The sequence below is a fragment of the Oryx dammah genome, unplaced genomic scaffold (assembly GCF_014754425.2).
Source record: "Oryx dammah isolate SB20612 unplaced genomic scaffold, SCBI_Odam_1.1 HiC_scaffold_8, whole genome shotgun sequence".
Taxonomy (NCBI): Eukaryota; Metazoa; Chordata; class Mammalia; order Artiodactyla; family Bovidae; genus Oryx; species Oryx dammah.
This window is the reverse complement of record NW_024070192.1, coordinates 13285645-13300725: the sequence shown is the minus strand read 5'-3', so window position 1 is coordinate 13300725 and position 15081 is coordinate 13285645. Positions and strand designations below refer to the sequence as shown.

The window sequence follows — 15081 nt, the reverse complement described above, 5'->3', positions numbered from 1 at the left end:
ATTCTCCAAGCTAGAATACTGGAGTGGGTAACCATTTCCTTCTCCAGGGGAATCTTTCCAACCCAGTGATCAAACCCAGGTCTCCTGTATTGCGGGCAGATTCTTTACCAGCTGAGCCACAAGGGAAGCCCAAGAATACTGGAGTGGGTAGCCTATTCCTTCTCCAGGGGATCTTCCACACCCAGGAATTGAACTGGGGTCTCCTGCATTGCAGGTGGATTCTTTACCAACTGAACTATCAGGGAAGCCTGATTTCAGGCAACAGACAAGGAGATGGGACTGAACGTTTCCTCCGAGGTCACCCATCACCAGGGGATGCTATCCACTGAGGCTCCTGAACTCACGGGGGGACAAGCACCCTTGAGGGCAGCAGTCTTTTCTTCTCTGGATAGTTTCAGGAACTCTGGAGTTGGCATTCACCCGGGACAGATCTATCAAGTGGTCAAATCTGGAGACCCGGGGGGTGCTGTTCTGATCTGAGTCTCTCTAACCAGGCAGGGGTTAGAAAACTTTTTTTCTGTAAAGGGCCAGGTAGTAAATACTCTAGGCTCTGTGAACCACATGAGTTCACAAAATTCACTTAAAACCAATGAGTTTTAAGTACTCATTCTGCCACAGACGAATGAATGTAGCTGTGCTCCAAAATACCGAGTGGATTAACCAATGCCCTCTTTCCCACACTGGTGTGAGCTGTATCAATAGTTGTCGGGTGACCCCTCCTGGGAACCACTCACGCTCTGTTCCAGCAGACTCCACCTTGATTGGGACCATTTGAGTGCTACACAAAAGCACCCATGTCTTCTAGAAGAATCTGTTCTTGCCAAGGGGAGGAACCTTCTGCAAGATGTTTCTAGAAGCTGTTAACATGATGAAACACAAAGTAGGCCTGGCCAAAGCTGTAAATTGACAATGTTTATGAGCCCTTTAGATATTTCTTTCTGGCACTTAGGCACCTCCAAAACCTCCTGCATCTTGTTTTGTATTTCCTTAGCTCAGTGAAGGCATCAAAGGGGTCACTTTGTCTGGAGACTCTCTCTCGTTCATTTCGATACAGCCTCAATTTTCATCCTTCTCCACAAATGTAAAACATGTAATTGAGGCAGAAATAAACAGGTGAAGCCTTGCAGCTTCTAGATACAGAGTCTTCCCTCATGGGTCCTGACGGAACCCACAGCTCAAGGTCAGGGTGAGGTTGTTGTAGGTCAAATAATCCATTCATAAAGGGAAGGGAATTTAGAAATGCATTGCTCTGACAGAAAGAGGTGGGGTAAAAGCCAGGTCAGAAGTGAAGTTTAAGCCATACTAGGAAACAAAGTTCTTGACTGAAATTTAGTGACAGTCAGAATGCTTCATGAGGAAAACATCTTGCAGGAGGGTTATACTGATTTTTAAGGTGGGATTTGTGGGCAAGTACAAGTGTGTGTATGTGAACATATGCAGAGCCCAGAAAATATATACAGTATGCACATATGTATCTGGTCATATTCATCCTTCTAAGTAAATGTCAATTGTCATGGAGAAAATGTGTGTTCAATCCAGTGACCAGAAATCAAATTCTAAACTCCGAGGTCCCCTTCATCCCTCTTGATCCCTGACAACAATCACTCCAGGTGACAGAGATTTCTGCAGAGAGGCCCAGAGAAAGTACATGAAAATGAGAAGAAAAGCCAGAGGTTCTCTGAGGTCCCAGGCACAGATGGTGGGGCTGGCTCCGTCCACGAGGGGAGAACACAGTGTGGACTGGGGCGAGGGTCGGGTGGGGAGAGCAAGGGGGCTACTCACGCTGTCATTGCTTCCTTTGTTGTCCTCATACTTGGTTTCTATATGAATGGAGAATTTCGGCAGAAAGGAGCACTATGGGAAAAGAGAAAGGTTTCATCAGCATACCAGTTTTTTCTCTCTTCACATCTTCAGCTTAGCCTCTGGATGCTCTCCTGGCCTTCTGGTTGTGACCACTGTCCATAATCAGAGATGTTAAGACATTAAGTCCATATCCAAATGTAAGCAAAGCTACCTTTGGCAATGTGAACACAATTTCACCCAGGAGTCAGGCCAGAGAAAATAACTAGGCAACGAGATAAGTTGGCTGGAGAAGGCAATGGCAACCCACTCCAGTACTCCTGCCTGGAAAATCCCATGGATGGAGGAGCCTGGTAGGCTGCAGTCCATGGGGTCACGAACAGTTGGACTTGGCTGAGAGACTTCACTTTCACTTTTCACTTTCATGCACTGGAGAAGGAAATGGCAACCCACTCCAGTGTTCTTGCCTGGAGAATCCCAGGGACGGGGGAGCCTGGTGGGCTGCCGTCTATGGGGTCACACAGAATCAGACACGACTACAGTGACTTAGCAGCAGCAGGAAGAGAAGTTGGCAAAGAGGACATTTCCCAAAGGAGTATATTCTGTGAGTCCAACCACAGGCTTTATAGAAAACCAACCCCCTGAAACAGAGACAGTCCCAGTTCTAGGGTGCTTCCCTTTAGGGAGTAGCTACCACGGCTGGATACCTGGGGGCCAGCCTTAACCATTATATAAGTATTCATAATAAGCTGGAGGTGGTAGAGTAGAGCTTTACGGTTATAAATTATTGAAGTCAGACAGACCTGGCTTTTAGTTTGGGATTTATCACTTGATAGCCATGTGATTTTGGACAAGTCATTGAACTTATCTGAACCCCAGCAATACTGAAACAGAGAGAGCAATGATTACTTAACAGTGACGTTGTGAGGGTTAAATGAAACCATGTGCATAAAACCTATCAGTGCTGGGTGTCGAGCAAACATTTATCAAATCAGTATAAGGCTGCATGTGACCTTGACATGAAAGATAGCCTCTCTTTCTGCTGACATGGGGGAGAAAAACCCCAAAGGCACATCATCCTGACACCCTCATCTCACTGAGCCCATTCCACGTATTCAGTACATGAAGGGTTAGCATAGCTTGAGAAGAAGATTTTGATGGAGGTCAATGTGGCCTTCCTCCTGCTGGCACTGGCCCTGAGCTAGGCATTAACCTCCCTGACCTCCAGAGATAGGATAGCAGACTACAGGCTAAAAGGACCCAGTGACTCCACTGGGAGCTGCAGGTATTGGAGGAGTGAGGCTTGGGTCCACATGCTCCCAGTTCCAAGAAGTTGCCTTTTTAATTTATCCAAAGTACATAGACCTGGCCCTGGTCTCAGTGCTTCCAAGTTCTAATTCACTTACTCCTTCTAACTATCCCATGAAACAGGAACTATTATCATTATCCTTTTTTAAAAAAATTGGAATATAATTGCTTTACAATGTTGTTTTGGTTTCTGCTGTACAACAATGCAAGTCAGCCATAATTATATGTGTATCTCCTCCTTCCTGAACCTCCTTCACCCCTCCCACCCCTCTAGGCCATCATCGCAGAGCACCAAGCTGAGCTCCCTGTGCCGTGCAGTAGCGTCCTGCTAGCTCTCGATTTTACATATGGTAGGATACATACGATAATGTGACTCTCTCGATTCAGTCTCCCAGCTATGTCCACAAGTCTTTTCTCCATGTTTGCACCTCTATTCCTGCCCTGCAAACAGGTTCATCAATACCATTTTACTAGATTTCATATATATGTTTTAATATATATTTGTTTTGCTCTTTCTAACTTCCTTCACTCTGTATTGACAGGCTCAACTTTCATCCACCTCACTACAACTGACTCAACTCCATTCTTTTTATGGCTGAGTAATAGTCCATTGTATACACGTACCACCTCTTCTTTATCCATTTGTCTGTCAATGGACATCTAGGTTGCTTCCATGTCCTGGCTACTGGTTAAGTACATGGCCCACGACCACACAGCTAGTAAAAAGTAAAGTTGTGATTGAAAGTCTGGTGGCCTGATCAGTGTCCATGCTCTTGATGAAGACCCCACTGGTTTTCAGCATGAGATTGCTGAACCTGTAGCAGCAGCACCGTGAAACTTCTAAGAAAGGCAAATTTCTGGGCACAGTGCCAGACCCACTGAATCAGAAACTCAGGGGATGGGGCTCAAGCATTTTTCTTTTGTCAAGCCTTGCAGCATGCTAATGTAGGTGTAAGCTGGAAAACCACCCCACTATACCATGTATGGGAAGGAAAGAGAGAATACACATTATCTAAAATCCCGTGGTCCACCATACACACCCTTGCCCCACTTGGTCATCTCATGGTGGCCGTGATCCCCTTTCAGCTCCACTGAGATCCCCCAAGTGGCATCTGTGCAAGAAAGCAGAGGCCTTCGATGTACCATTGATAATTCTCCTGACATCACATGTCTGTGTGCATTCAGCCTTCATCTGTCTTAATCGGAGTGAAACAAGCAAGCTGAACCGTGACTAAGGAAACATGGTAACAATCAATCCCAGTAATTGCCTTTATGGAGAAGGAAGCCCTGCGATCATTCATTAACACCTTCTTTGCTGTCTCCTCTCAAACCTCTCACTGCACAACTGCTGCCCTCACACCCAGACCCAGGGCGTTCCAAGGAGGGCCGCCTGTCATGAATCAAGAGCCCCACCACAGAGCTCTCAATAGCCTTGTGAACTTGAGAACATGAACCTGCAAAGACTTTTCAAAATAACAAGCTTCAGGTGAACCAATTTGTCCTTATTTAACCCATAATTTGGCTTCTCTGGTGGCTCAGCCAGGGAAAGAATCCGCCTGCAACACAGGAGCCACAGGCGACATGGGTTTGATCCCTGGGTCAGGAAGATTTCCTGGAGGAGGGCATGGCAACTCACTCTAGTATTCTTGCCTGGAGAATCCCATGGGCAGAAGAGCCTGGCAGGCCACAGTCCATAGGGTCCCAAAGAGTTGGACACGACTGAAGCAACTTAGCACGCATGCAACCCATAATTCATGAGGCTCAGTCCAATGTGTGCACAGTACCAAGTAGCAAAAGAACGGAGCTGTCCAGGGTGAGGAGGTGGGTCTAGGTGAGTCAGAGTGGAACCCGTAAAGAGTTTTTAATCGGCTGAATCTCTAAACCACTTAACTAAGGTCAAACAAGTGAATTTTAGCATTTGGATATTAAATCCAAAATACGAAATGCAAACTCTTATGCAAACTAACAGATGTTGTTATTTCTGAGTCAGGGACTTAGGTTATTTTCATGTCAGAATGGCAATCCTGCAAGAGGCTTGAAGGGTACTTGGTTTTGGCAAGGCAATGGGAAGACACGGACAGGCCAGCCCCAGGCTGCTCAGCTCTATCTCCTTCAGCAGTGGTTTGGGACTGATAATCTCCTTAGGATATCAATGGATGATTCTCAGAGCCCTGTAGTATACATTGCTTCATGTTAAAATCTGAAGTGTCTCTGGCTTGGGGCATTTTTGACACTATCACTAAAATCTTTCCAACTAGATGTCCATCTTGAGATCAATTCCTGCTTCTCCCAAGTAAGTTAGCTTCCCTAAAAATCCAGTCCTCTAATACTCAGTCAGTTCAGGCACTCAGTCATGTCCGACTCTTTGTGATCCCATGGACTGTAGCATGCCAGGCTTCCCTGTCCATCACCTACTCCCAGAGCTTGCTCAAACTCATGTCCATTGAGTCGGTGATGCCATCCAACCATCTCATCCTCTGTCATCCCCTTCTCCTCCTACCTTCAATCTTGCCCAGCATCAGGGTCTTTTCCAATCAGTCAGTTCTGTTCATCAGGTAGCCAAAGAACTGGAGTTTCAGCTTTAGTATCAGTCCTTCCAATGACTAATTACTAAGGGTTGATTTCCTTTAGGATAGACTGGTTGGATCTCCTTGCAGTCCAAGGGACTCTCAAGAGTCTTCTCCAACACCACAGTTCAAAAGCATCAATTCTTCAGCACTCAACTTTCTTTACAGTCCTACTCTCACATCCACACATGACTACTGGAAAAACCATAGCTTTGACTAGACAGACCTTTGTCAGCAAAGTAATGTCTCTGCTTTTTAATTCACTGTCTAGGTTGGTCATAGCTTTTCTTCCAAGGAGCAAGTGTCTTTTAATTTCATGGCTGCAGTCCCCATCCACAGTGATTTTGGAGCGCCCCCCGCCTCCCGCCCCAAATAAGTCTCTCATTGTTTCCCCATCTATTTGCCATGAAGTGATGGGACCAGATGCCATGATCTTAGTTTTTTGAATGTTGAGTTTTAAGCCAATTTTTTCACTCTCCACTTTTACTTTCATCAAGAGGCTCTTTAGTTCTTCGCTTTCTGCCATAGGAGTTGTGTCATCTGCTTATCTGAGGTTATTGATATTTCTCCCAGCAATCTTGATTCCAGCTTGTGCTTCATCCAGCCCGGCATTTCGCATGATGTGCTCTGCATATAAGTTAAATAAGCAGGGTGACAATATACAGCCTTGATGGACTCCTTTCCCGATTTGGAACCAGTCTCTTGTTCCTCTAATCCTAATCGAGTTTAAACTGTTGAGTAAGCCTTTCTTTCCTTTCTCCCTAGCTGGCTCCCTGTTGTATGTCACCACTGAGGTTATCTTAAACCCCTTCCCTTCTCAAGACCCGTGCTTGGCTTCACTCTCCCTTCCTTGCAGTTGATAATTTTGGTTCATAGTTTAACAATGACACAGATCACGTGACAGAAACACCTACTTCCCCCTCTCCTCCATTGTCGCAAATCTGCTTCTTTATGCTGCTTCCTATTCTTTGTGAATCAGAGAAAGATACTGCCTTCTTTATCCCAATGGGAAAAAATATATATAATGATCAGAACTGAGACATAGAGAAGTCATCAGACCGGAGATGTATCGACTTGGGCAAATTATTTTCCCATCCCCAGCGGGGACAATTTTTTTCTACTCTGTAGGTGTGCTGAGAAGATCAGTGAGGATCATTCAGGTAAACCCAGCACAGTACCTGGCACAGAGTAGGTGCATGGTTAAATATATTTGTAAGTTTCTTCTCTGGAAACTTGTTTCATTGATTATTTGCATCCTCTCCCTGCTTCCTTCCTACTGCCTAAAAATATAATGAAAAGGGTCATACTCTTAAAAAACAAACAAGCATCAAATAACCTCAGTTATGTTTCTTCCGATCTACAACCAATCCCACTTCTCCTGTCTTCACAACCAAACTCTATTAAAAGAATAGTTGATGCTTGCTTGCTCTACTTTTCCACCTCCTATCTTTTTTCTCAAGCAGCGCAATATGGTATGGAAAGGACTGATTATCAGAGAATTTTCAAAGCAGCACTGCTTCTCCATCTACACCCCGTAGGCCTCCCTAAACTGTTCTGTGTGTGTGTGTGTGTGTGTGTGTGTGTGTGTGTGTGAAGTTGCTTCAGTCATGTCTGACTCTTTGCGACCCATGGACTATAACACTTCAGGCTCTTCTGTCCACAGGATTCTCCAGGCAAGAATCTGGATTGCCATTTCCTCCTCCAAGGGATCTTCCTGACCCAGGGAATGAATTCGTGTTTCTTATGTCTCCTGCACTGGCAGGCGGGTTCTTTACCACCAGTGCCACCTGAGAAGCCCACACCGTCGTATACGACTAAGCAATCTCTCCAGCGACAGAAGCTCTCTTCCCTCCTCTGGTCCTTCAGTGAAAGTGGTCCCTCAGGTTCTGCCCTCCACTCTCTTTACTTGCTCCAATTGAGCTCATCTGTTTCTGACTTTTCCATGACTTATTTTTATGAATCCTCCCAAACTGACATGTCTCACCCGGCTGTCCTTCTCACAGGTCCAGATGCCCACTGGCTGTCCCCAACAAGGGTCCTCTAGGCACATCAAACTGGAAACATCCATACTGAATCTGAATGTTCTGCACTGTACGAGTTTCCCAGAGCTGTCAAATCACCTTGAATGTGGTGGCTTAAAACAACAGAAATGTATCTTCTCATGATCCTAGAGCCCCTAAGCCTGAAATCAAGATGTTGGCAATGTCGTGCTCCCTCTGAAGGCTCTAGGCTTCCAGTGGCCTAGCTCCTCCCACCTCTCCCAGCTTCCAGTGGCCCCAGGGGCTCCTTGGTCTGTGGCTGCAACTCCAATCTCTGCCTCTGTCTCTACATCACCTTCTTCCCTCCATTATGTCCCTCTGTCCTCTTCTTATAAGAAAGACAACAGTTACTGGATTTATCCCACCTTAAATCTAGTGTGATTTCATCTCTCATCTCAAGGTGCTTAACTAATAACACCTGCAAAGACCCTACTTCCAAATAAGGTCACACTTGAGGTTTTGGTGGATATGAATATTGAGAGGGATGTTATTCCACCTACTATTTGATACACTCACCCATCACAAACAGTGAACTGCTGGGTCCTGCTGACTCAGTTTCTCTCCTTAAGGGGAAGACCTGGAGTCTTCTGCTTCTGACCTGAATCTTCTTTTCTGGCTTTGCCTGGTATTTATCCCATAGCCAGTCACAGAAGATCACTTCCCATTTCAGTAAACACTGCTGGCTGCCATGTTTTTTGCCCATAATGCCCTTAGCTTGATATTTCTTTCCTAAATCTTATCATTTCAAACACCACTTCAGAATGATTATCTGCTGTATACAGGTAGCATCCTGTCTGTACTTTTGTCACACCAGTTAGTTTATCTCCTTTTCCATCATCACAGTGAGCTGTCTGTTTGTCCGGCTCACCAACTAGAAGACAAGCTCCAATGTTATTCCAGTAGAAGGATCCCTTGCCTACAACCCGCTGCCATTAGGAATGGTGTGAGTCCCTGTCTCCCCAGTTATTCAGGGATCAAAGCATCTATTTTACCTCCAGGTTGCCTGAGTCTGCTTTCTATGACAAAGGGCTTTGCTCCAGCTGGGAAGATACCACTTAACCTAGTCATTCTCAAATATCTAGCGGGTGGAAAGGGAGCACCCCATCTTCCAACCATGGACTTTCTCAAAATACATGCTATCCCCTAGGGATTTGGACACATTTCCTAGAGAGGGGGATTCCATATCACTGAGGGAACTGTCAGAAGTGTGGGAGTGGAAACAAAGTTGGGAATCCTGACATAACCAAACGTGCATGATGCAAGAAGAGAGATTATCAGGAGTGTCACTCATTGGCTAAAACTGTCTCAGGGATTCAGAATACTCCTATGTTCTCCATGTCACTTGATTGGCCCACAGCAACGTGGTGGTTGTTCAGTTGCTAAGTCGTGCCTGACTCTTTGTGACTCCATGGACTACATGTAGCATGCCAGGCTTCCCTGCCTTTCACTATCTTCCAGAGTTTGCTCAGGTTCATGTCCAGCGAGTTGGTGATGCTATGGAACCATCTCATCCTCTGTCACCTGATTCTCCTTTCGCCTTCAATCTTTCCTAGCCTCATGGAGGAAAGACTAAAATACTCATGGTAGACAGAGTTCTAAGATGGTCTCCAAGATTCCTAGCCCCTGGTATAATCCCTGGTATAACAGCACATCTTGCAGAATCCCTCCCCTTAAGTGTAGATGAGACCTATGAATAGAGACTTCCCTGGTGGCTCAGACAGTAAAGAATCTGCCTCCAATGGGGAAGATCTGGGTTTGATCCCTGGGTCAGGAAGATCCCCTGGAGAAGGGAATGGCAACCCACTCCAGTATTCTTGCCTGGAGAATTCCATGGATGGGGTAGCCTGGCTGATTACAGTCCATTGGGTCCCAAAGAGTAGGACAGGACTGAGCGACTAACACTTTCACTTTCACTACTCTTCTGAATAGATTACCATGGGGATCAGATAGTGTGGAGTGGAAGTCGCTCAGTCGTATCTGACTCTTTGCAACCCCCTGGACTATAGAGTCCATGGAATTCTCTGGGCCAGAATACTGGAGTGGGTAGCCATTCCCTTCTCCAGGGGATTTTCCCAACCCAGGGATCGAACCCAGGTCTCCCACAATGCAGGCAGATTCTTTACCAGCTGAGCCATCAGGAAAGACCCTGGGGATCAGATAATGTTACGTTATATAAGACTTCATTTCAGAAGCACATTTTTTCTTTTTTTCTTTTTCGCTATTCTGTGTCTTCACTGCTGTGCACGGCTTTCCCTAGCCGAGGCGAGTGGGGTTCCTCTTCGCTGCGGTGCGCGGCCTCATGTTGTGGAGCACACGCTCCGGGGCATTCGGGCTTCAGTGGTTGCAGCTCGCAGGTTTAGTTGCTCCACAGCATGTGGAATCTTCTTGGACCAGGCATCGAACCCACATCCTCTGTATTGGCAGGTGGACTCTTATCCACTGTACCACCAGGGAAGTCCAAAGCAGGTTGGTTTTGAGGAAGTAAGCTGCTATGTCCTAGAGTGCCATGTGGCTAGAACCTGAGGGAAGTGTCTAAAGCCAAGAGTGACGCCTGGAGGCCAGCCAACTAGAAAACCAGACTTCAGTCCTACAACCACAAGAAACGGAATTCTGCCGAAAACCAGTAAGCTTGGAAGAGGACCTTGAGAGTCAGATGACATTGCAACTATGGCTGAGATTTTGATTTCGGCCTGATGAGACTCTGAACCAAGGACTCAGCTAACCGGAGCCCCACCAGCTGAGAAAATAAATTTGTGAAGTTTTAAGTCACCACATTTGTGGGGCACTTATTATACAGCAATAGAAAACCAATATAACACCCAACCTCAAGAATACAACCACTGCTTCCCTTCCAAATCACTCATCTGGCTCTCATCTGAGTAAAGCGTTACTGACTGAGATTTGAACATATCTAGGAAAATGGGATGGGGAATTTGAACTCTTTCTAACTTAGTTCCATCTGTAATGTCATCCCCTCTGTCAATGGCCACTGCTAACTGCCCAGGGTGATATTTACTAGAAACTGATGCCATGAAACTTGCCACTGATTGTTGTCCAGAGGCAGCAGTGTGCACCGAGCCCACAGGGAGCAAGTGCGGTTGCTCAGTAGAAAGAATACAGGTTTAGGAGTGAAACAACCTTTAATTCAAACTCCAGCTTCTTTTCACACAAACTGAGACCTTGGGCGAATTCCTTAATCACTCTGAGCTTAAGTTTTCTCGTCTGTAAAGTGGATACGATACCAATCTCTTAGCTGTGGAGTGAGATAAGAAATGTCCAGGCCAGGCCAAGGTCTGGCTGAACAAATACTACAGAAACGTTGGTATGCCTCATTGTACTCCTCTGCACGACATCCCACAGCCCAGGTGGGGACTAAACAGAGACTGCATGTGTGTAGGGAGACCCCTCCACTGTGTGTGTGTAAGGATGCCTTGGGAGGCTGTGAATTTGCTGAAGTGGCAGCAACAGGAGAACACCTGATTGGCCCTTCCTGTGACATGGATGGCAGCTAAGCCATGGTGCAGGCTTGAGTCCTTCCAGCCTTGCCCTGACCCCTAACTTGCTGTTATTTTGAGGACACGTCATCACATCTTCCAGGTCCATCCTCTTTACTGTCTTCCTTTTCCTACAGCAGCTCCTCTTTCTGCACAGGGGCCCTTTCCTTTCACCTGTTTCAGATTTCCTTGACCCCTTTGCCAATTTCACACAGGGAAACAAGAATACAACCAGACCTTCCATAAGTTTTCTTCTTTCCTAGATCTAAAGACTTTATGCCTGCTGGTTCACTTAGCCTTATTTTTAAAAAGTGAGGCTCAGAGAAGCTAAGAAATAGCACCAAAAGACCGCATTTGGGAGCTCCAGAGGGTCCCATGAGATGAGCCTGCTTACAGGCAGAGGGCTGGGGCAGTGACTGCAGAGCAGCACAAGGAAGCAGAGAGAGGGGCATGAAACCACCTCATCCCTCAGAGCCTAGGGGACGTTAATGAGTTCATTTCAGCCCTTCCTCTGCTCTCCTCCCCTGGGCCCATTCAAGATCTAGAACCTTCTTCCTCATGAAAAAATCTCTTTCTTTCTCTTGTTGACTAGAAAAGCAACTTGGCCAGAAGATTGTTAACAAATATTCCCTTTATTAGATCCAGGGTTTATTTTGCCTCTAACCCCCTAAAAATAACACAGGTATCATGGAGAAATCGGGGAAAGAAGGAAAAGAAACTCTTGTCAGCTCCTCTTTGATTTTCTAGCTTAGATCCTCCTAAGCCAGAAGAGTCTTACTAGTGTTGCTCTCATCTGCTCCCTGCCAGGACTAACTTCCTTTGTACCCAGCATCTGAGCATCCTTAATTTGCTTTCCAAACAGAATGTGATCCACTGGAATGAACCTCTTATTGGAAAGTGACCATCAGGTAGCTGTGAAATCTCCAGCATCTGAAACTGAATGTGCAGGAAAGTGATGTTCCCTGTTAACATTAAAAACATGTACTTGTACCTCTTGGAAGTGATAGGGGAGAATCTGCAGTCAGGAAGAAGAAATCCAGGAAAGATGAGTGAAGTACCTGGGCTCCTTGCAAGAATAATTTCCAGACACAGACACACCCCAGTTCAGGGTCAGGAAAGGAAAGCAGCATATGCAAAATGCATGGCAGAGCTCGATTTTCTATTCACTACAGACATGCTTTGGAAAAAAAAAAATGAAAGAGCTATTTTTAGTCCAGTGATTGATTAGGGTTGCTATGGCAATAAGAATCACTTACGAGAAGGAAAGTGAATGGAAGCGAGTCTTAAAGTGAAAGAGGCAAGTGCACTGGAAATTTTATAGTTGGTTTCTGGGTGGTGCTGGGAGCCTGGCTGCATTGTCCACACCTGCCGAGGGAGAGAAGGGATGGTGGCTGCAGAGAACAGGCCAGGGGGACAAGTCTGAGGCTCTCTGGGGGCTCCATACTTCAAAAACATGGAGGGGAGAAACTTCTGGAAGACCTGCCTTATCTACTTTGAGATCATCATTGTTGTTATACTATACCCCCCACATTGCCCAGTGCATGGTGGAAACTGCAAACTAAAGGGTACTAATCCTTCCCATACCAGTGAAGCAAAAATCGTATTCTAAAAGTATGTTTCTAAAACTTACCACCTCATTGTTAAAAACAGATCCCAGGCTCCTTTCCTAACGACTTGCTTTCAGAAAGTTGGGAGTCCCAGAGCCCAGACCTGAACATAGAACTTGATTTTTATTTTTAAAAATAGCTTTATTCACTCCCATATTATTCTCTCATTTCAAGTGTACAGATCAGGGATTCTTAAGTCTATTCATAGAGGTGTGCAACCATACCTACAATCTAATCTTAGACTACTTCGTCACCCTAAACGGAAGCCCCGTCCCCATGAGCAGTCACTCCAACCTCCTCCCCTACCTCATGCCTGAAGCAACCACTAATCCACTTTCTGTCTCTGACTTGTCTTTTCTGGACATTTCATGTAAACGGAATAACACAGTATGTGGTCTTTTGTGATTGGATTCTCTCAGCATCCTTTCTATGGCAGAATAATATTCCATTGTATGGCTACACCACTCTAAATGTACCCATCCATCAGGTGACGTGTCTTGTGTCTACTTTTTGGTTATTGTGAGTAATGCTGCCACGGACATTCTTGTAGGTGCTTTTTGTTTCTCTTGGGTATATACTTAAGAGTGGAACTGTCCGTCATATGGTTATGTTTAACTTTTTGAGGACCTGCCAGATGGTTTTCCAAGTGGCTGCACCATTTTGCATTCCCACCAGTTGTGTCCAAGAGTGCCAGGCTCTCCATATCCTTGTCAGCACTTGCAATTGCCCAGTGTTTCTCAACCTCAGGAAGTTCTGGAATAACTCTGGGTCAAAATGATGTAACCATTCCTCAGTCCAATCTGAGACATGCAGACATGACTCAACACTGAGGTAATAATGACAAAACTATGGATACTGTACTATTATCAGGCACCATCTCAAGTATTTGGTATGTAAGAATCCATTTATTCACTCCTTAACCCTCTCATACAACTCTGTGAGGGTCGTTTTACAGACAAGAAAACAAAGGCAGGGAAAGGTTGAATAGTATGTCCCAAATCATACATTTACATGACGGCTCTGGAATGGACTCACTCAGGCTGTTTGGCTCTGAGTTCAAGCTCATGACTCCACATCCCGCCGCCTGTTGAGTATTAGGAAGGCACATGAGTGTTTCTGTTGGAGTTTAAGTGCTCAGCTTGGGGTGAGGGTGGTTAAGGCCCCTCAGTATGTCCTGTGGCCAATGACAGCAGATAAAACACGTGTCTGTGCGCATCCATCTAATGATCAGTTCAGTTCAGTTGCTCAGTCATTCTGACTCTTTGTGATCCCGTGGACTCCAGAATGCCAGGCTTCCCTGCCCATCACCGACTCGTGGAGCTAGCTCAAACTCATGTCCATAGAGCCAGTGATGCCATCTAACCATCTAATGATAGATGTGCTTACTTTAAATAAGCCCAAAGAGGCTTATTCAAATAGGAGTCACCCAAAAGATATATTGGGGAAATGATTAATAATTTAAGAAATTTACAGTGGTACTCCTTTAAAATGCCAAAATATCCTAGTACCTTTAAAATATACAATCATTTTCAAAAATTCAAATGTCAATATGATGACTTAAGATAACTCCTACTGTGGAAGTGCTCTTATGTTAAAAAATTCTTTTTTGGCCATGTGGCTTGCAGGATCTTAGTTTCCTGACCAGGGACTGAACCCGGGCCATGACAGTGAACACACCAAGTCCTAACCACTGGACCTCCAGGGAACTCCCCTGGAAGTACTTCCAAAGTACTTGCCCAGAACCAGGAAGGGAATGAATTCTCAGGTGTGAAAAAAATATTACAAGTGAACAAATGTTCATTACTATACTGTTGGTCCTATAAAGGACAGGGAAACAACCCCAAAGTCCACCAGTAGAATGTTGGTTAAGTACACTGTCGTGAACTCTAAAGGTTTTTAAAAAGCAAAGTGCAAAACAGAACAACCTCATTTTTGCAAAAAAGGAAAAAAGCATGTTAGCATATGCACAGAAAAAACAGAGGAATAGATATGAAAATATTTTCATAGAGAAGAAAAGTTAAATTATGGGGCCTTTTAATTTTCAGTGATCCAGTTTCTTGTAGTACTTGAATTTTATAATAAATGTCGATTTTTTCAGTAAGCAGAAAAAATCCAAATCCAATTTAAAAAGTACATAAACACATCCATGATATTCCAAAGTGACTATATTGTCTCTAATGGAAGTCACAAGATGACTAAAAACTTTCACTGTCTCAAGTGGTTCCTGTATCACACTTTTATGGAGTCTTAGAACAAGGTGGATCTG

At 45.1% G+C, this 15081-nt stretch overlaps 1 protein-coding gene across 2 annotated transcripts in view; it reads right to left on the bottom strand.

Moving 5' to 3' along the window:
* Positions 1 to 15081, bottom strand: part of PITPNC1 (phosphatidylinositol transfer protein cytoplasmic 1) — a 264780-nt gene that overhangs the window by 88336 nt on the left and 161363 nt on the right. For both annotated transcript variants that reach the window (XM_040244932.1, XM_040244931.1), the window contains exon 5: positions 1783 to 1854. In XM_040244932.1, the coding sequence (XP_040100866.1) occupies positions 1783 to 1854 (72 nt within the window). The remainder of the gene's footprint in view (positions 1 to 1782; positions 1855 to 15081) is intronic.